At 46.4% G+C, this 22,064-nt stretch overlaps 1 protein-coding gene across 1 annotated transcript; it reads left to right on the top strand.

Annotated features, from left to right (window-relative positions):
* The first annotated feature begins 501 nt into the window (after positions 1-501).
* Positions 502-21,331, top strand: UPF3A (UPF3A regulator of nonsense mediated mRNA decay). The gene is made up of 11 exons (XM_080799029.1): positions 502-751; positions 1,412-1,518; positions 2,729-2,835; positions 7,318-7,416; positions 7,541-7,651; positions 11,108-11,163; positions 11,252-11,410; positions 15,603-15,760; positions 17,463-17,760; positions 20,192-20,340; positions 20,897-21,331. The coding sequence occupies exons 1-11, from the start codon at positions 545-547 to the stop codon at positions 20,901-20,903; spliced, it is 1,458 nt and encodes a 485-aa protein (XP_080655155.1). The 5' UTR covers positions 502-544; the 3' UTR covers positions 20,904-21,331.
* The last annotated feature ends 733 nt before the right edge of the window (positions 21,332-22,064 follow it).

Raw genomic sequence — 22,064 nt, 5'->3', positions numbered from 1 at the left:
TTATATAAAATCTTAAGCTATTTTACAAGTATATTTCATTCACTAGATCTTGAAATTTGTATTATTAGATTTTTAAATTTTCAGAATAATTTCGTCAATCCTGAATTCTAAAATTCTGTGATTTTTGTGAAACCATTTCTTAGAACCTTGTTAATGAGGGGCACCTGGGTGGCCCAGTCAGTCGGACGTCAGCCTTCGGAGGGGCTCTTGATCTTGGGGTCCTGGGATCGAGTCCCCTTGTTGGTCACTAATTTCCCGCTGACCGGCTACTGGGCGAGGCCTTCCCACGCCTAGGCGCCCCCAGACCGTCCCGAGACCCGGGCGCCCGCGCCCGTCGCGGTTTTCCCACTCCGGGTCTGGAAGTTCGGGTCCGCTGCACGCCCGAGGCCCTGGGGGCGTTGGTGGGGCGGGGGTGGGGTGGGGTGGGGTGGGGTGGGGTGCTGGACGTGGAGCATCATGGGCCGGGGGGGAGGGGCGGTGGCCCAGTTCTCGCGACGTTTCGGCCCCGGGTGGGAGGCAGCGTTGACTCCGCAGCGGGTGCAAGATGCGCTCGGAGAAGGAGGGGGCGGGAGGCTCCGCGGCGGCCGTTGCCGCGCGGGGCCCGAGCGGGAGGGAAAAGGTGTCTGCTGTGGAAGTCCAATTCCGCCGGGAGTCGCCGCGGCGAGAACCAGAGGTGCCACCAGCCTCGTCCTTCGGCTGTGGGGGCGGTACAAGCAAACCTCGCGAGGAGAAGAAGACAGTTCTGAGCAAGGTGGGGGGGGGGGAGGGCGGGCCAGGCAAACCTCGCGATAGGAGGAGGGTCTTCAACAGGGTGGGTCGAAGCAAGAACGGGGAGGTGCGTGCAAACCTCGCGAGAAGAGGGGCGATCTTGAGCGAGGTGGGGCGGGGCCAAGGGTGGGCGGGATGCCGCTGGGGGCGGGGCTAAGGGGGGTGTGTTCCGGAGGCCGGGTGGGCGGGCAAACCTTGCGAGAAGAGGGACGGTCCTGCGCGAAGGCGTGGCGGACTCGGGGTTTGGGGCGGAGCCGACGGGGCGAGGCTGGGGCCGGCAGCTTCAGCACCGCGGACAGCGGCCCGACGGGGCCTTTTCGGGCGTGGGGAGGAAGAGCCGCGCCAGAGGCCGGTGGTGGTTCCGGTCGGGGCTGAGCCGCCGCGCCCGGGGCAGGCGCGGTCCGCGGGGCGGTCCGGTCCGGTCCTGCGCACCGTCCTCGAGGTTCCGGAGGAAGGGGCTGTGTGAGGCGCAGCCCTTTCTGCCGGCCGTGCCGTGTCCGCGCGCGGACCTCCGGGCCTTCCCGACGGGGGCCGTCTCCGCCGGACGCCCGCCGTGGCGCCCCCGCGGAGCTCGAGCGCGGGCGGCGTTCCGGGACGGACGCGCGGGGACGGACGCCGAGCCCCGCGTCCGTCGTCTCCTCAGGTGGTGATCCGGCGGCTGCCTCCCGGCCTCACCAAGGAGCAGCTGGAGGAGCAGCTGCACCCGCTGCCCGCGCACGACTACTTCGAGTTCTTTACGGCCGACTTGAGGTGAGACGGACTTGGGGGGGACGCGGCTTGCGGGGAGACGCCGGTGCGGCTGCGGTGCGGCGGGAGCCGTGTCCGCGCCAGCCCGACCTGGGCCCGCTCGCTCGGTTCCCGCGGCGGCGCGTGCGGCTCCGGGGCGGGAGCCCGTGTCCCGGCTCAGACCCGTGCGCTGGCGCCCGCCGCCGCCACGCCCGCCGCCGCCGCCACGCCCGCCCCACACCTCCGGCCTCTCGGGCTCCCCGTCACGCCGGGGACACGCGACGCCCGCGGCTTCTCTTCCGAGCAGAGGACGCAGACCTCGGGGTAGCCGTTCCGCAGGGGGCAGTCGGCGGCACACGGGGCTGTCCGCGGTGTCCCCGCGCCCTGGGCCGTCGCGGTACCTTGTTCTCCTCGGAGCCGCGAGTGCGCCCTTTCTGACCGCGCGAGTGACGGCTCTCGGTCGCGTCGAAGAGACGCACCACTAACGGGGAAGGGCAGGTTTGGGTTAAAGCAGTAATGGGGGAGTTTCAAGCGACTGAAGTGGAAGGGAACTGGTGCGGTTGAAGAACAGGCGGTGGCCCCGGAGTGACGCAGGTTGCAGCCCCGTCCCGGCTTTGAACTGGCTGCCCCCTTTGCACGTGCTGGACTTGTCTGAGCCTCAGCGTTCCCCTCTGTGGAATGGGTTGGAAGTTCCTGCCGACGAAGGACGTGGGTTGCGCGGTGGAGGAGAAAGCTGAGTTCTCGCGCCGTCGCCGTATCGTGCGCTACACTGAAGATCCCTTTAGAGTACCTACAGGTGTTCGTGGGGTCAGCGGAGACTCCCTTGTGCGATACCACGTGTGCATCTGCGAATGACCACTGCTCGGTTGTCTCCGGTCCGGATGTGTGATAAGGAATGACCTTTGAGTGACCTTGCCTTTGGTTTTCAACCGTGGAAAACCAGTATTTTAAGCCTGGTTCTTTGTAGTAAAGATACTGACTTTAAGCGTCTTTCCCAAGTCATTAAAAAGATCTTGGGTAATGTTTTCCTTATTTTCGTGTGGGGTTTTTTTTTTTGTGTTTTGCTTTGTTTTGTTTCTTTTTTTTGCTAAAGAATACCCAGATTATAATTAGCTGAGAGGTATTCTGTGACATATAGGTTTCAGTTTGTTGTATCTAGAAAAGAAAAAAAAGAAAAGTTAAAGAAGTCTTACATTTTTTAACTAACTCTTTTCACTGTTATCTCTTATTTCAGTCTTTATCCTCATCTTTACTCAAGAGCATACATTAATTTTAGAAATCCTGATGACATCCTTCTTTTTAGAGATCGTTTCGATGGCTATATCTTCATCGACAGTAAAGGTTGGATCTTTGGCTTTCTAAACTCTTTACTATAATCTCCAAGTACGTTAATTAAGTTTTGCTGGAATGTTTGTGAGTTATAAATAAGTTCTCAGATACCAGTGTAAAATAAGCTCATAAATTTCAACTGTATTGCTGCGGTTATGTGCTTACGTTGAACATTAAGATACATGAACCGAAGAACTCCCATCAATTCCTTGTATCAGAGACAACCTATATATATATATTTTATATATATATTACGTTTTTCATATAAGTGAGTTTTCTGGGTAAGTGAAGTTCACTTTCTTATTCCAAAACCAAATCACTTTATTCTTGTGCAACAGAAATTTTCTAAAATATATTATTCACTTACATCTCTGTCTTTTTAAACAGAGTACCCTTGGGGCACCTGGGCGGCTCAGTCAGTTAAGCATGTGATTCTTAATTTTGGCTCAGGTCATGCTCTCAGCATCAGCTTCTGCATTCAATGAGGAGGCTTCTTAAGATTCTGTGTCTCTCTCTCTGCCCCTCCTCCCGCACTAAAATAAGTAAATCTTTTTTATTTAAGATTTTATTTGATAGAGAAAGAGCACGAGCAAGGGAATTAGCAGGCAGAGGGAGAGCGAGAAGCAGGCTCCCCACTGAGCAGAGAGCCCCACACAGGGCTCGATCCCAGGACCGACCTGGGGTGAAGGCAGAGGCTTAACCGACTGAGCAGTCTAGCACCTGTAAAATAAGTAAACTTACATCTTGAAAAAAATTTTAAAAATAAGAATGTTAAACAGAGTACTTTTCATAATTATACCATTTCTGGAGAATGTCATGGGGGAGGGGATTATAATAATGAACATAAGTTCCTGACTGTTGAACAGCATTGCCTGCTGAGACAGGGATATTTACCTCTACTCTAAATGGTTCTGGTTCTCTGCTTCTTGGATCTTGCCTTTGTCTTCCTTCCCGTCAGACTGTCACCTGTTGTGTCCACTGTGACCAAGCCTCTACACCTGTAAGAGCATATTCTCTGTATTTGCCTCACCAACCAAACTCCTCCCACTCCATCCTTCTCCACTGGTGATAAGTGTTTTCTTCTTCACTGAGAGCTAACAAAATATCCTTGAAGAGTGACTAGGCTGAGGCCAAGAGAGTCTTTCCTGTGAGGAGAAGCAGATGTAATCTTGAACTATTCAATGTTTGTGTTGAATCCTTCTTTATTCAAGTGCCTTTTTCCTTTACTTTTCAAAAAGTTATGGTAAATATAACATAAATTTATCATCTTAGTTTTTTTTTTTTTAAGATTTCATTTATTTGAGAGAGAGCACACACGTGTGAAGGGAGAAGCAGAAGCGGAGGGAAAGAGACAAACAGACTCTGAGCCCGAGCGCAGAGGCCAGTGCCTCAATCCCACGACCCTGAGATCATGACCTGAGCCCAAACCAAGAGTCAGATGCTCTATGTGCTCAACTGACTGAGCCACCCAGGCGTTCCTCACAGTTCAGTAGTGTTAAGTACATTCACACTGTTGTGCAGCCCATCTCCAGAACTCTCTTCATCTTACAAAACTAAAACTCTGGACTCTTTAAATAATTCCCCACCTCGCCCCCGACCCCTAGCCCTTGGCATTCTCCTTTCTTTCCTTCTTCTTTTTTTTTTTTTTTTAAAGATTTTATTATTTATTTATTTATTTATTTGACAGGCAGAGTTCACAAGTAGGCAGAGAGGCAGGCAGAGAGAGAGAGGGGAAAGCAGGCTCCCCGCCAAGCAGAGAGACCCATGCGGGGCTCGATCCCAGGACCCCGAGACCATGACCCGAGCCGAAGGCAGAGGCTTAACCTACTGAGCCACCCAGGCGCCCCTCTTTTTTTTTTTTTTTTTTTTTTAAGATTTTTTTTTATTTATTTGACAGAGAGAAATCAGAGCTAGGCAGAGAGGCAGACAGAGAGAGGGGGAAGCAGGCTCCTGCTGAGCAGAGAGCCCGATGCGGTGCTCGATCCCAGGACCCTGAGACCATGACCCGAGCTGAAGGCAGAGGCTTAAACCACTGAGCCACCCAGGCGCCCCTCTTTTTTTTTTTTTTTTTTTTAATGAATTTACTAGTCTACATACCTCATATAAGTGGAATCAAATAGCATTTCTCTTGTGACTGGCTTATTTCACATCACATGGTGCCTTCTATGTTCACCCATGCTGTAGCATGTCTCAGAATTTCCTTTTTAAGGCTGAATAATACTTTACTGTGGGTATATGCCACATTTTGTTTATCTGTCAGTGGACACGTTGGTTGCTTCCAGCTCTTTGCTCTTATGAATAGTGCTGCTGTGAACATGGTGTACAAGTATCTCTTTGAGACTCTGCTTTCAGGTTTTTTGGGTATAACCATAGTGGATTGGTTAGATCATATAGTAAGTAAGTTTTTAATGTTTTGAGGAACTGCCATACTGTTTTCCTTAGAGGCTCCTTCGTTTTGTATCGTCACCATCTGGACATGAGGCCTCCAGTTTCTCCACATCCTCCCACCTGTTGCCGTTTTCTGTTTCTTTGATAGCAGGCCTCATAATAGGTATGAGATAGTATGTCACTGTGATTTTGACTTATGTTTCCCTAATTCTTAGTGGTTTTGAGTGTCTTTGTGTGCTTTTTGGTCATTTGTATGTCTTTGGAGGAAAGCCCATGTTTAAATTGAGTTATTTGTTTCTTGTGAAGTTGTAGATTTTTTTTGGTGTGTATTATAGATCTTAACCCCTCATCAGATGTATGATTTTTTCCCCATTCCATAGGTAGCCTTTATATTCTGTTGATTGTATTCTGTGACACTCAGATGGTTTTAATGTGATGTGGTCCAGTTTTTCTGTTTTTACTTTAGTTGCCTGCACTTTTGATGTCACATCTAAGAAATCATTGCCAAATTCAATGTCAAGCTTTTCCTCCATGTTTTCTTCCAAGAGTTTTATAGTTTTAGGTCTCATGTTTAGGTGTTTGACCCATTTTGAGTCAACTTTTGTCTGTGGTATCTGGTAAGAGTCCAGCTTCATTCTTTTGCATGTGGATATCCAGTTTCTTGAGCAGTTTTTTTTTTTTTTTAAGATTCTATTTATTAGAGAGAGAGAGAGAGCACGTGCGCGTGCAAGCAAGAGAGAGAGAGAGAGCATGAGCAATATGAAGGGCAGAGGGATAAGCAGACTCCGTAGTGAGCAGGGAGCCTGACACAGGGTTCTATCCCTAGACTCTGGGACCATGACCTGAGCAGAAGGCAGACACTTATCTGACTGAGCCACCCAGGTGCCCTCCAGCAGTATTCGTTAAAGAAGACTGTCCTTTCCCTATTGCATAGTCTTGGCACCCCCATGGAAAACCATTTGATCACGTATATGAGGGTTTATTTCTGGGCTCTCTGTTCTAATCCATCGATCTGTTTCTTCTTTTATGCCAGTACCATACTGTTTTGATTACCATAGCTTTGTAAGAAGTTTTAAAGTCAGGAAGTATGTCAACTCCTACTTAGTAAATATCTATGTGCCAGTCGTGTGGGTGCAGCAGGGAATCAGACATCGTTCCTGTCTGTCCAAAGCCCTGCTCTCTTCCTGGTCCTTGACTTTATTCTGAATAGTTAAGGCTAACACAAAATTATTTTCCTGATAAATAAGAGTTGCAATATCATGGTCCCCTGACCATTCCTGACAAGGATAAAGGATTCAGTACCAACATGGAAGTGTTCCATCAGTTAAGTAAATAGTGAACATTTCTTGTTATGTTCCTGGACCCCACTTCCACGCACCCTCACGTAATAACCAAATCAGTTTCTCTTGGCTTTTGTTCTGAACTTTTCTGTTTGAAGCAAACCTTGTCTGAGTATTGCCCGTCCCCTCTGAGGCCCCTCTTTTAGCCAAGTATCTCTTCTAAGCATAGTAATTCCCTTGAACTCATATAACAGATTGATCATTTGAATTAACCTTTTAAAATTTAAAAAAAAATGTGGAACCTAGTTAAATAAGGAACCTAGTTAAAGGAATTCTATGATAAACTCTATGATAAACTCTTCAGAAGTGGAGAGAAGGATTTATTGACATTTTAGGGTATGCAGCTTGATGAATTCTGAATGCATTCAGTTATGTAACCACTACTGCAACGTGAGAAATCATTTTCTTTAATAAGTAAGTACTCGTCCTTTGTTCGTATCTGGAGTTTGACATGCTAAGTTTGCAGGTACTTGAAAATAATAGTTTAAACAGTAATGTTGTTATGGTCAATCTTTAAGAAAACTAGATCACGGGGCACCTGGGTGACTCGGTCAGTTAAGCATCCAACTCTTGATTTTGGCTCTGGTCTCAGGGTCATGGGATTGAGCCCCATGTTGGGCTCTGCTGGGTATGGAGCCTGCTTAAAATTCTCTCTCCCTCTGCCTCCCCATCTCCCCCTAAAAAAAAAAGAAAGCTAAATCATTATTTTCCAAAATGAATATAGTGGAATTTTAGAATGGTTTTTGCAGTTTGTTTTCTGTTAAAGGCCTAGAATATCCTGCGGTGGTAGAGTTTGCCCCATTCCAGAAGATAGCCAAAAAGAAAATAAAGAAAAAAGATGCCAAAACTGGAAGCATTGAAGACGGTGAGTCCCTTCACAAAGGCTGCATTATGAAACCACCAGAGTAAATACACTGATCAAATATAATTCCTCTCCCGTATGTGGGAAGGAACATGTTTCTTTTCTTTTTTTCTTTTTTAATTTACAGATCCAGAATATAAGAAGTTTTTGGAAACTTACTGTGTGGAGGAAGAGAAACCCAATGCCAATCCTGAAACTCTCCTGGGAGACATAGAGGCAAAGACTAGAGAACTTATTGGTCTGTTTGCTCATTTCTTCTCTTTACTTGACTGAGATATATATTTATTTCTTTTTCAGGATTATTTAAAAATTCACACTTGTGACAGGCTTAGCAGGGATGTGGAGTGTTTTCTGGTTGTAAAAAAAACTATGGCAACCTGGAAAAATATTTCTGAGCATCTGTCCAGTCCACTAAGGGAGAGCTCCAGAGGTTTTGGTTACATTGATTTTGTTCACAGTTATGATGCTCCCAAGTGAGAAGTGGAGAATGGAGTTTTATATTTTGTAGCAGCTGGTTTACTGTGTGTGTAGTGCAAAGGATGTTTTAATCACTAAAGTTAATATTTATAAAGATTTGCTTAGCATGCATGTGATCATTTTTGGTCAGCACATGTTGAGTGGATACTGACTCAGCCTAGGTGTGCAGAGTGAGCATGAACAGGACACACGAGGCCTGTGCTGTCGGGTATCTGCCCTGCTCATGGGGAAAACTGAAGTAAACACCTGCAGCAGTAATCAGGCTTTAAGCTAGGGCATGTCCGTGTGATCAGTGCCACAGTGTGATGAAACAGTCCTGGGAGGGAAAGGCCCTCTGAGAGAAGCCTTGCTGAGACATGGAAGAAGAAGGGACTAGAGACAGAGCTGGAAGCTGAGCTGCGGGCCTGTAGGAACAGGATATATTCCTGTGTGGTTGGTATGTGGTGGGCAGGGGGCAGAGTGGCTGGAGAGGCAGGTGGGGAAGAGATTTGGAGTTTGAGAGATAGCTGAGACTGCTAAGGGAGTGATGTAGCCTGATTAGTTTTCCCCCATCACTCCGTGCACATTGCTCCATACAGAATGGATTGTGGATGCCCTGAGGAAACACCAGGCTTTGGGGAGTGGGGAGGATTTGCTCCAGTCCAGGGAGGGCTTCTTACACTAGCCGGCAGAGTCTGCATATGCTCTGGCAGATTAGGTGTGGGATGAAAGGAAACAGAAAGAATTCAGGCCTCCAGGAGTTTGACTTGAACAGATCAGTGCGTGGAGGCACCATTACTGACAGGGGCAGACTGGGGAGGGAAGAAACATTCCTGGAAGTGAATCAAGATATCACTGTAGAACACGTTAAATTTAAGAAGAACTGAAAAAAAAAAAGCAGCTTAGAAATTATAGTACTCCCCCCCACCCCCCCACGCCTTGCTGTAAATTCTCTTGTACAGGATAACCACAGCAAAGGACCAGGGGCTTCCACTTGTGGGCAGTTTCGAGATAGTCCTTGGTGGCCAGACACCCCCCACACTGGAAGGATATCCTCTCCCATCCCCGGCCCCTTTCCCAGTGCCTGGTGCACAGTAAGTTCATTGTAGTGCTTTATGGGATAAGTAAGTGTTATTCACAGTGAGTGGCCCAGAATGAGGCTGTGGAGCTTTGCTTCTGTGATCCCGTTTGCCCATCAAAGTTTGGATCTTAACCCAGCAATTCAAGGCAAATTGCGCTTTTCTTAGATTTTGGCCTTTACTGGAGTCTGTGATCTAGTCAGAGCAATGAGCGTTGGAAATACTAATTTCCATAATGGAAATTCCATAATTTCCTTTTATTAATTTAATAAATGGAAATACTAGTTCCCTCTGAAGCTGCAGGTTCTGTAGAGCAGACAGACCTGGGCTCAGCTTCCGGCCCCGAGACTTAGCATCCTTGTGTCCTCCCAGGTCATTGTGACAGTGTGGTAACAGGTTGTTGGTTAAATTAGTGTGTATTACATGGCCATGCACCTTCTGTTTAACAAATGATACACTTTTATGGTTTGTAAAGCACTTTCTAATACAGGGTCTCGTTTACCCTTGTCATATTCATCCTTTGGGTTAACAAGGCAGGTAGTTCGTTGGTAAAGGGAGTAGGTGGGTGGTGTCTTGTCAGCTCCTCCAGTCACCCAGGGAGGTCTTGTTCCTGCTCTTTGTCGACAAGTCCAAAACTCCCATGGTGCAGAGCAAGAGTCCTCCCTAATTTGAGGCACCTGCCTGTTCCAGAGGGCATAAGCTGTGCTCATCCTGAGCCAGAGTTCGTGATTAGCATAGGAGACATCCAGGGAGGTAATGGGCTCTTCTTGGCCTCTGCACTTGTGATGAAATGTGGACATTTACACAGCCCTAAATCTGGGGCAGAGCTTTCCTGGCAGAAGCCATTTGACACATTATGTCAAGGTGTTTAGGAGTCCTTAATTCCAAGTTAAGAATCCCTGCCCAGGACTGCCCCCCGCCCAGTCCCCGAAGGCGCAGCCTGAGCCCGAAGGGGAGCCCGGGCTGCTGCTGGAGGTGGAGGAGCCAGGGGCCAGGGGCCGGGGGCCGAGGCTGCCCCCACGCTGGTCCCTGAGGTGCTCCCCTCCCAGGGGGAGGGTCCACAGGACACGGAGAGCCCTCCAGCTGGGCCACCTCCCCAGGAGCTCGTGGAAGAGGAGCCCTCGGCTCCCCCGACCCTGCTGGAGGAGGGGACTGAGAGCGGGGGTGACGAGGTGCCGGCCCCCCCAGAGACACCTGCCGCGGCAGACGTGGAGGCAGTTTCCCTCAGAATTCGGGAAATGTCATGGCCAGTCTTCAAGCGCATCCAGGGATTCTTCCTTCCCTCATTTAATCTAAGGTCTTAAAAGAGCTGTGGAGTAGACCCACACCATCTTCCACCTTCCCACCTCCACTGTGAGCCACTGCCATGGAGAATACATATTTCTCAAAACCACTCTCCCCGAGAAACTGCCTTGAGGCCTGCCATATTTGGTATTTGGGCACCAAATTCCAGGGCAGATCAGACACGTCAGGGGCCTGAAAGTGGAGGACTGAGTTTGAGTTTACAGAGAGATTCATTCCTGGGTGGTTAGGGTTGCTTAGATGAAGTACCCTGTGGGTCACTGTCTAAACTTTTACGTCTGGTTATTTTGGTTTGTGGAGTGTATACAAGAGATTATAAGAATCTACATTGTTTAACATCATTGTCTGGAAAGCAGAAAAGGAAGAAATTTCCAGAATATGTGTTGAATCAAAGTGAATCTGTAACCATGTTATGTAATGTTTTAAAATATCTGCAAAAATGGGAAGATGCTCCTAATGTTTGGGAAGTCTAATGCGTTGTACTCATTCTTCTTTTTTGCTTTTATAGCATCTTTGTAAGTAATATGAAGACTCCCTTGAGAATCAGGAATTCATTGCCTACTACTTGTAGAGTTGTTAGTGCCTCCAAATTACTTGACTTTATAGTGATGGAATAGGAACTCCCCCCAATACAATGTATGCTCATCTAAATTTTATTTATTGGTTTATAAGATTATATTTTTAAGTAGTCTCTACACCCGACATGGGGCTCGAATTTACCACCTCGAGATCAAGAGTCGCATGCTCTTCCGAAATAGCCAGACTGACTAAAGATTAATTTGGAAACAAGTATTTAAGATGAAGAAAAGAAATCTTATTTTAAAGTTCAATACTACATTACAATTTTTGTGTTTCAGCTAGAAGAACCACACCTCTTTTGGAATATATTAGAAATAGAAAATTAGAGAAGCAGGTAGGTCCACCTTTACCTGATGAGTATCCTTCCTGTCCCTGCCATGTCCACAGAGATAATTTATACACATGCTTTTCCACATCTCTAGAGGATTCGAGAAGAGAAGCGAGAAGAACGAAGGAGAAGGGAGCTGGAGAAGAAGCGTTTACGGGAAGAAGAAAAGAGAAAAAAGAGAGAAGAGGAGAGGTGTAAGAGGAAAGAGGCAGACAGACAGAAGAGAGCTGCTGAGAGAGAAGTAAGGATTAAGGTAATTTTGAGGAAACAGTTCATTTCTTTTTTCCAAAGCTAGTTCTGCTATGGTTGTGCCTTTCAGGTATTTAGCTCTTTTAACTTGTAAGGACATTTTCAGTTAACCTCCTCTTTTGCTGTTATGGTTCCATTTCTCTGCAGTACAGCAGTGGTTCTCAAACTCTGTTCCCTGAGCCCTGGGGGTTCCTTGGGCATACTGTTGGGGGGGGGCGGCCTCTTGGATGTGATGGCAGCACTTCATCCAAAGGAACCCCACACTTACTTGTCACAGATTGGGCTTCTGCTTACATTTTCTTTTAGAGAAAAGACTCCCTGCCTAAAATGTACACATTTGGAAACCACTGGCTCAGTGTATACTGGCCTTTCTACGTGAAGGTTCACTCTTGGGACTGGGTTTTACCAATTTTTTTTTTTTTTTTTTTTTTTTTTTACAGTACCAGCAGTGGTTTCTCTTGCCCAGTTTCTGCTTTGACTAATGTGTTCATTTAGAAGGGTGGGTTAATGCACAGAAGTAGTTCGTCCCTGTGTAAAATAGGGTGCTCCAGTGTGGGTCCCCCCCTCCTTGTTAGTATCTGTTCAGGTGATCTTACCAAACCTAGATTTCAACCTAATATATATTTTCCTTCATTCCAATAAGGCTTTGAAGTACTTTTAGGGGTTCATTAAAATTGTATCATAAAAAGAAAGAAAATAAGACATCAGGACTTGAGGGAAGATAGAGTAGAAAGGGAGAGGATGGGGAAGAGGTCAGAGTCGGCATGATTGAGCCATAGATTAATTTCTTTTTTATATATACATTTTTTAATTTAAATTCAGTTAACATATAGTGTATTATTAGTTTCAGAGGTAGAGTTTACTGATTCATTAGTCTTAAATAATACCTAGTGCTCATTGCATCACATGCCCTCCTTACTGCCCATCCCCCAGTTAGCCCATTCCCCCACCCCCCTCCCCTCCAGCAGCCCTCAGTTTGTTTCCTATGATATTCTCTTATGGTTTGTCTGCCTCTCTGATTTCATCTTGTTTTATTTTTTCCTCTCTTCCCCTGTGATCATCTGGTTTTCTTTCTTAAATTCCACATATCAGTGATATCATATGATAATTGCCTTTCTCTGATTGACCCATTTTGCTTAGCATAATACCCTCTAGTTCCATCCACATTGTTGCAGATGGCAAGAGTTCATTCTTTTTGATGGCTGCATAATATTCCATTGGAGATAGATATTTTCATGCATATATACGAGTATATATAAACATATGTATTCATGTATACATATAGATTGAATGTATGTATGAATATATATGAATGTATAAATATACATATATTCATGTATATGTATGTGTATACATAACATGTTATATACATGTGCATGTAAACATATATACGTGTATATTAAATGTATATATGAGTATATATGATTCTATAAATACATGTATGCATATATTCATGTAATAGATACGTGTATATAAACATGTATACTTGTACATATATGTGTGTATATGCATACATACGTGTATATATATTTGTTTTACATCTTGATCCATCATAGATTAGTTTCTGATGTGCTTGATGGGAAACAGTTTCATTATCCGTGAGGAAAAAACATGCCATTTCTTTAAGGGAGGCAAAGCTTTTTTCTAGGCCTTTGCTTCTAAATCAGTTCCTCCTAATAGGTGGTCACATGGGGCTCAGTAGCTGGAGGGATGTGTGATATACAAATCATTTCGAGAATTAAAAATTTTTTTAACCTGAAAAATAAAATCAGTGAAGAAATGCTAAAAGAGTTTGTGTTAATATCATAAAAATGACAGCTGCAGAGAGAGATCCTCATGGCTGTTTTTAACAATAAAGAAAACTATTCTATAAGCAACCCAGCTGTTTTTATTTTCCTCTGAGGACTAAAACTAAGTAATGAGCTTAAGTTGAAGTAGGAAGTAAGTTTACCAAAGTTACAAATAAAATTCCTGAGTATACAAATCGTATAGGAAATAGATTACATTATTAACAAAGTTGTGTGATCTTTTCCACAAAACTTATTAAAACAGATGTGGGCTGGGTGGACGCACAGAAAACATGGCATCTGCTTCCACCTCCTCTGGTGCCTGACTCCTCCCCCTCCCTCTTCCCTCCTTCCCCCCCTTTCCCCTCCCTCCCTCGTCGTTCCTCCCTCCCTCTTTCCTCCTCCCTCCCTGTCTCCTCCCTATCTCCTCCTCCCTTTGCCAGTCTGATTTCACCCTCGGCCTCTGCTTGCTTCCTTCCACGGGGAGCTTTCTCCCAACACTTAAGTTTTCTTATAAGTGTTTCTTCATCCTGTCTTACCTCCATAGAGAGACCCTCCCTGAACCCCTTGAGAAGCCATCACTCCTCACCCTACATCTCTCTGTCCTTTTTTTCTGTTTTGGTAGATGTTTGTAGCATGACACCTAAGAACATCTGGTTCACTTTTTCTATTTTGTTACTGCATACTCCCCTCCCCCCATGGCGACCACTGCCTCAGCTAGAACGTTCTGTGAATTCCTTCCTGGTGGGCACTTGTCTCTTTTTCACAACTATATTCCTGGTACCCGACACAGTCTTTTTACCCGGTTCCTGGCACATGGCTCTTAAAATCCTTGCCGTCTCTGGAGCATCTTCCATATGCCAGTGAGATGACAGGTGGCTGAAGCCACGGGTACCTTCAGACGTCTGAAGTGGGGACAGGTTTGTGCAACCTGACATTAATTCCAGCTAGCTAGTGTCAAAACTGAATGGAATTGTAGGACACCCAAGTCTGTGTTGGAGGGCTGGAGAAATGGTGTTGGAAAGGACACCACACATTTGGTTTCAGAAGTGTTGGAGGTAAAAACGATTCACCAAATTATTTGTTGGACAGATGGGTGGAAACATAAACTATTACGCTTCCCTGTGGCTTGCTTTTATTACCAGCATATGTTACCTTTTTAATTAAGAAATATGTCAGAGCGCCTGGGTAGCTCAGTTGTTAAGCGTCTGCCTTCAGCTCAAGTCATGATCCCAGGATCTTGGGATCGAGCCCCGCATCGGGCTCCCTGTTCTGTGGGGAGCCTGCTTCTCCCTCTCCCACTCCCTCTGCTGTGTTCCCTCTCTCACTGTGTTTCTCTTTGTCAAATAAATAAATAAAATCTTTAAAAAATATATATATGTCAATAGGGGCGCCTGAGTGGGTCAATAGGTTTAGTGTCTGCCTTTCGCCGAGGTTATGATCCCAGGGTCCTGGGCTCCCTGCTCAGCGGGGTGTCTGCGTCTCCTTCTGCTTGCCACTCCCTCTCCTTGTGCGTGCACTATCAGATAAATAAATAAAACCTTAAAACATAAATATCAATAGATATCTGAAAGGAGATGTTTAAATTCACAGACCCCACAGGCAGAATAAGAGCGTGTAAGTTAGCATAGTGCACATCTGTGATGAGAAGCAACTTTCCATATTCGGTCTTACATTTTCTCTGTTTCATTCTTAAATGAACTCATGTAGTTGAAATTTGTCTGTGTGTAATTTTGCTATAGTACAGTTTAAAATATGCTCACTTTTATAAGTTAGAAAAAAATTTTCAGAAGTATGCCTTCTACTTTTGTTTTGTAAACTGACTTACCCGTGGCACTTGAATTTCAAAGAGTAAACTATGCAGACAGTTGGGGGAAGGCCCAGATCCAAAGACAACAACCTGCTCGGGCCGGTTAAAGGAAGGATAAGACGTGTTTTCAAAAAGTCATCAGTGTAAAAGCAACATTTTAAACAATATATTTTTACATATTACAGAAGCAGCACTTGTTCATTTTAGAAAAAACTAGAACTTGGTGACAAAAGGAAAGATCATTGCAGTTCCACCACCACCTAAAAATCATCACTATTAACACAGTGTTGCCAGCCTTTTAGGTGTTTTTCTGTGTGTGTAAACATAGAAATAGAGACCGGGTCACTCCTTCGTCAATAAAAACATCTTCCCATCACATCAACTGTCCTAAATTGTTCTTCATAACTATAGTATTTCATTGACTGAATGTTCCCCTCAGTATTTAACCAAAAACCTGGTTGCTGCACCTTTAGCTTACATTTTTTTTGCTATCCAGACATTTGCGCTCAATGTTGTTTTATATTTTTAATTTATTATTAAACATCTTCATTTATAAAATACTCCAAAAGTGACATTCTCCTGACATTATAATTTCTTAGCTTCTTAAGAAACCAGAAAAGGGGGAGGAACCAACTGGAAAGCCAAAAGAAAGAGCAGAGGAAGTGGATCTTGGAGATGGAAAACGGGAGCCCGGTGCTAGCTGTGCTGTCCTGAAGCCCACGCCCTGTGGGAGCTTGGTGGAGGAGCCCCGGGAAAAGTAAGCCCACGCTTCTGTTGCTTTGACCACATGAAGGATCCCAGGCTGTCCTGTCTTAGTACAAGTGCTTGTATTTCATACTGCTTGTGGAATTCAGGGATTTTACCACGATATGCTTCTCCACACCTTTATATCTCTAGGTCATACTAGGAACTTAGCTCCTTTTATCTGCAGCTTCAAGTCTGTCTTCCAGGCCGGGACACGTCCTTCTCCTGGTTCCGTAGCTGTGCCTGTCCCGGCCTCTTCCTTGGATAGACAACGGGAACGTTCTCGCCCTTTAGGTCTTCAGGATGTCCTTCGCGCTCTCCTGTCCAAGTGCTAGGACTCCTCTGTTGGTGTTAACATCCCTGTGGCCCTTCCGTGGAATTTGACCAGCAGCTGTGGATCCTGGTCTTCCATTAGCCCTTCCTGTCTCGGGCTGTGGGTCCTTGGGCATGTACTTCTCGGCCTGCTTGTGACATGCTGCTCTTGAAAGGAGCTCAAGCAGGGCTTCTGTGGGACTGGGACAGACACGGTCTCTGCACAGGGGCCAGAGAGACCTGTCGGAACCTTGTCAGGTGGAGCCCCTCCCTCCTGCCTCTGAGCCTGCCCCTGAGCCTCAAGGTTCGGTCACCTCCTCAGCCCATGGGGCAAAGCGTATTGAGGCTCCTTGTCCGCCTGGCCCAGGGCTCCTGCGCGCGCACCGCATCAGGACACGCTGGAGCTTCCCAGAGCCAGGGCTGCTCTGCTTCTGAGGTGTCTGGAAGTGAATTTACGTTTGCGGGCAGGATGGCAGGGTCATGGGTTTAGGCTGCTGTTTGCCTCCTAGAAACAGCGATCTGAATGACTTCTTACTATCTTTCTTCCACGCAGACTTGGGATTAAAAAAAAAAAGTTTCCCTCTTTTGGGGGGTTCTGGTTTATTGGTTTGTTTGTAAAATTAATTCATACATGATTATGAAATCTGTGATCTGTTAGCACTATGGTTTCTGCTAGAGGTGTTTGTATTATTGCTTATGATATCGTAGCAGTGCCTTTTGTCGTGTTTCTGGCATGAATTGACACTTTGCTTATGGATCTTTTTCTCCCCACCAGTCCTGCTGCTTCTGTTTTGAGGGGAAGCCACAGATAGCATGTGAGGATTTTTACCTGTGGGTTGTGAAGGGAAAGACTTTAAGAACCAAAGGAGCTAAGCAGCCACTTATTTATTTATTGTGCATTTACCAGTATTATATATATATATATATATATATATATATATATATACACACACACACATATAAATGAGTACATTTCAGTTAATTTTAGCGACACCTGAAGCAGAAACCAAGCCATCAGTATCAGCTCTGTGTCTTGATGGACGTGGACTTGGGCCACCAGGAAAGTCACATGAGCCGTTTGGTCTCCTGGACTTTATCTGTAAAGGGGGGAGTTATATTTACTCTGGGGGGTTACTGAGAATTAGAAAACTAAGTATATATGCCCGTTATGTATGTCGTTTAGGGTTAACAGTAGATACTGTGGTTACTATTGTCGATTCATCTTTCAGCAATTTTTTCTTGAATGCCTGTGCTGTGCCCGTTATGTGCATGCCTGCAATGTGCTGACAAGCAGACTTAGGTATTCCCTGCCTCTTCGGTAACTTGTAGTCTGGACGGGAAGACAGGTACTCGACAAGCAGTATACCTAACTAAGGTTACTGAAAATTTGTATCGAATCACAGGTCACAGAATGACAGTGATAAAGAACAAAGGGGGATGGAGAGAAGCTTGCGAGAAAAAGAGCCTGAAACACAAAGATGCCACGTGGATGACAGCAGAAAGCACGGAGCTCACTGTGAGTTAGACAAGTTTTCAAGGAGAAACGAAGAAGAGCCAAAATGGGGGAAAGGAGCCCCCCCAGACAGAGGGAAGAAGGGGAACCAGGACAGTGGCATCCCTGTGGAGGCAGCAGAGTGGCCCGGGAGAGAGCACAGGAGTGAAGGCGGCCCGGCACCCAAAGCGGAGCGCCCGGGAAACAAGGTTCTTTTGCTCATTCATTCATCAACCTTAAAAGTATAAACTGCACATCTGTAGGCTTACACCTGCTTGGCCAAACAGAAGTTCCTTTGTTTAGCCAAAACAGAGAAATCTACATTAGGAGTCTTGAGATTTCGCATCACACACTCTAACAGTGGGAAGTCTGCCCCTGCTGGGTTCTGCGCGCTCAGGGAGTGCATCGCCCAGGAGCATTTCATGACACTCTGGAGCTTTCTCTTACGTTACTAGTAACAAACTGGTTATCAGGAGACAGTCAGTGGCTCATAACTATGTGTCAGATGCGTGTAGTTGGCGACGGGTTGGAATTGTCCACTTAGACCACCAAATGGTTTTCTTTCCCCCCAAGAGTTTGAGGTTAGTTTTTACTCAGATCATATTATTGCAGAGAAGCACTACTAATGGAGTCCCCTCCCTTCCAGGGCCAGGCCCCATGGTGCAGCTGGTCCCCCCACGACCCAACCACCCAATGACCGAGGGCTCCGAGGCTCCCCGGGCTGCTGTCCACACCCTCCTGCCACCCCATCCCTGACCGCAACAAGCACGCTGTCCTATGTCTGCATGATTTTGTTATTTCAGGGGCGCTTTAGAAGTGGAAGCACACAGTGTGCGACCTGAAATTGGCTTTCTCACTCAGCAGAATTCCCTTCAGATCCAGCCAAGGTGTTGCTGGTATCAGTAATGTGGTTTTTAAAAATGTTCTCAGCAAAGGCAAGGTAGAGCTACTGGCAAGAGGGGAGCCTTCTTTTTTTTTTTTTTTTTTTTTTAATTTATTTGACAGACAGTGAGAGAGGAAACACAGGGGGGATGTGCAGGGGGAATGGGAGAGGGAGAGGCAGGCCTCCCGCAGAGCAGGGAGCCTGACGCCGGGCTCCATCCCAGTTCCCTGGGATCATGACCTGAGCTAAAGGCAGACGCCCAACAACTGAGCCCCCGGCGCCCTGAGGGGAGCCGTCTTATCTGCAGCCTTGACTAACCACGTCTGTATCGCTCAGAGGTCTCTGTAGTTACCTGAAGTGCAGGTCCGGCAGGTCCAGCCGTGGGTCTTTTGGGTGGGAGTTGTTTCATGAACACTGTGTCTCAGCTGCCTTCTGATGCAGTGAGTGGTCTGTATTTGCATATCTTTAGGTGTTGGGACTCCTCTCAGTTAACTGTGAGGCTCTGGAGGTAACAAGGTGCCTCGTGCATAATGGCACCTTTTTTATGAGGCCTGGCTGGTTACAGTGTCCTTTCACCATCTGTGCACCCACTGTTGTCCTGGTGAGAAGCAGGACCGTGTGTTGGCCACAGGCAGGAAGTGGCATGGGCCCCCTGTGCCTCTGTGTGCACGGGGATTCAGACCCACCGCCCCTGCCCAGACCTCTCCCACTCTCTTCACTGGCCCGGCTTCCGCTAAGGAAAAGGGCATGCCGGTAAATGCCCTGGTGGTGACTGTGGGGCCTGGGGGTGGGGAGAGGTGAGTTGGTGAGCGACATCTTGTGGGATGTGCCTGGGCCCCCAGGTGGCCAAGGGAAGGGGTGCAGGTGCAGGAGGCTCCCCTGAGCCAGGGGTTGGTTGATCCTCCTCTGCTACAGGGCAGAGCTGGCTGGCTTCCCACTGGTGCTCCTGATCCTTAACCTTCAGTGTCCCTCGGTCCTTCGCTGGCCTCACCATCCTGGTGTCCTGAAACAGTTCAGTAGTATTTTACACACTTGATTTTCTTTCAAAGATTTTTTTGATTTATTTGACAGAGACACAGCAAGAGAGGGAACACAAGCAGGGGGAGGAGGGAGCAGGGAGCCCAACGTGGGGCTCGATCCCGGGACCCTGGATCATGACCCGAACTGAAGGCAGACGCTCAGTGACTGAGCCACACAGACGCCCCTTTTACACACTTTATTCAGGCATCGTTGTGTTCCTCCACCTCAGAGTTCAGTCGGGTGGAGACAGTTCAGGAATAAGCCACATAGAAAGTGCTCAGTATAGATGTTATTAATTTGGCTTATGACCCTAAAAAGCCGCTTCTGGCCATGCCTTGCTTTGTCTCAGGCTGTGTGTTTACCCCGCCTGATGAGTTGGAGGGGCTGAGACGTGTGTGGAAGTCTTCACCGCTCCACCTGGGAGGGGGATGCCATGACTCCACTGGCTCTGGGGGTGTTCTGGGTTTGAGCATAACATTTTCCCAGATAGTAATTTGACCTTCTGTCAGGTTATTTTAAATAGTAACTGTCTTCCTTTTCATGGCTTTTTTTTTGGCTTCAAAATGCCTGGTGTCTGAGATAGTGATGTGAAAAAGGCAGATTTTTAGCCGCAAGACTGATTTGCTTTAGCTAATTAGGATCATCAGATCCTGGAAGTAGAGGCATTTTGCTCCCTCCTCTATTGCCCTGTTGCCAGCCTTTGGAAGGGTAACTGCCCCCCGCCTTTGTCCTGGCAGGACCGGCCAGCCTTGCAGCTGTACCAGCCAGGAGCTCGCATCCGAGCACGAGAAACTGGTGGGGGAATCTCCGTGGAGGGCCATGATGGGAGCAGGGGCGAGGCTGAAGATTCGGCGTGGGCTGGTTCCCAGAAGAGTGAAGAGGCAGGGTGAGTCGGCGCGCACGCTTGATGGGAAGCTCCCATTCAGCGTTTTATGGGTTGGAAAGGGCATCCAGAAATGTATCAGTTAGCCTCGAGTATAACTCGCAAGGTACATTTACTCCTTATAAAGAAATCAGAAACTAGAAATATAGATGTGGTATGGAAACATCTAGAAACCATTCTTAAGAAAGAAGCAATCTGTTAAAAAATTGAAAACTTGTCATAGATCTTACTGTTTTTAGTATAAACTAGTATATACTGTTTAGCCAAAACAGAGCAGATAATCTCTTTTGAAAAGTAGAAATGTATGATTAAAACAGGGAAGAAAATTAGTATTGTACCCGTGTGAACTCCGAAGCAGTTGAAACATGTTGTGGGAATAACCTGTACTTTGAGTTCTGCACAGTTGTAAGTAAGTGATCTGTTGGGATCTGGATCTCGTGTGTGCGCACGCGCTGTAGTTTAAAAAAGGGGAGGGAGCCGCGCTCATGCCATCGCAAGCTGGTGATCCAGACACCTGGGCCGCGTGCCCTGAGCAATCTCTGATGTCCGCGTGCTGTAGCCCCTAGGACGGGAGCATTGCCGCCATGTGAAGTGCACAGCTTGAAGTATTGCCCCTTCGACAATTTGGCCACTGACTTTTTTCACAGTCTTTTGACGGTTGTGCTGCTCGTGGTGTATAACTGCTGTTACGTAAGGGCTGCTGAGGTAACACAAGGGCATTATTTGGGGACAGGGATAACTTAGGTACAGCATCTGGGGTTTTCGTTTTTGCAGTCTGAGGCCGTTTTATTTTTGAAAGGACTTAATGGAGCTTTCTGCAATTATGTGTTCATAGTATTTTTTAATGTTAGTGAAATTTTTAAACATGAATGTATTTTGGTAGTATGCTTTGGACCACATATTAAATAATTTTAGTTGCTATGGATTTGAATTCCAGTTATGGTACTTTTCCTACATTGAATTTTACATAATAAAATACTGCTTTTCAAAATGTAGCTTTAATTACCTGAGTATTTTGTTGATTACTCCTTACTAAATATGAAATGATTATCAAAAAACTGAGAATTTGGGGCACCTGATGGCTCAGGTCATGAACTTCGGGGCCTGCGATCAACCCCCGTGTCAGGCTCCCTGGTCAGTGGAGAGCCTGTTTCTCTCCCCTCCTCCACCCTGCTTGTGTTTTCTTTTCCTATCCCTGTTTCTCTCTCTCAAATAAGTAAATTAAATCTTAAAAAAAAAAAAAACCCAACAACCTGAGGCTTACTCATTTATTGTTAAAGACTTTTGGCTGTTGGACATATACTCTGTCCCAGGGCATTGCTGTGCTCTTGCTCTTGACTCTGGGACTCCAAGAATTTGGTGGGGGAGGGGTGAGAAGGACTTGCTGTGATTTAGTGACATCCATGTGACCCAGCACAGCCAACACTGATGGAAAAGGGATAGGTAGTAACTAGTTTAGACTTTGCAGACTCTCTGGTCTCTGTTACAAGTTGTGAACTCTGCCATTAGGCAATACATAATGAATGGACAGGGCTGTGTTCCAATAAAATTTTATTTACAAAAACGTGCAGCAGGCCGTATTTGGCCTGTAGACCGTAGTTTGCTGACTCCTACTTAGAGGCTGGATCAGAGTGGAACTCCCAGTGCGTAAGCCACTGTGTTCTCACTGCTTATATATAGGGCTTTGATCTGGAAACACAAGTGGAGCCAAGACGGACTGAAGATAA

This window comes from Martes martes, assembly GCF_963455335.1.
Source record: "Martes martes genome assembly, chromosome: 3".
Classification (NCBI taxonomy): Eukaryota; Metazoa; Chordata; class Mammalia; order Carnivora; family Mustelidae; genus Martes; species Martes martes.
This window is presented reverse-complemented; position numbering and strand designations above follow the sequence as displayed.

What these genes read in the sequence shown, in the direction of transcription:
- UPF3A (XM_080799029.1), top strand. Translation starts at nt 545, where the DNA reads ATGCGCTCGGAGAAGGAGGGGGCGGGAGGCTCCGCGGCGGCCGTTGCC. An exon ending in TTCTTTACGGCCGACTTGAG is followed by an intron (nt 1,519 to 2,728) that starts GTGAGACGGACT and finishes CTCTTATTTCAG; the next exon opens with TCTTTATCCTCATCTTTACT. An exon ending in TATCTTCATCGACAGTAAAG is followed by an intron (nt 2,836 to 7,317) that starts GTTGGATCTTTG and finishes TTTCTGTTAAAG; the next exon opens with GCCTAGAATATCCTGCGGTG.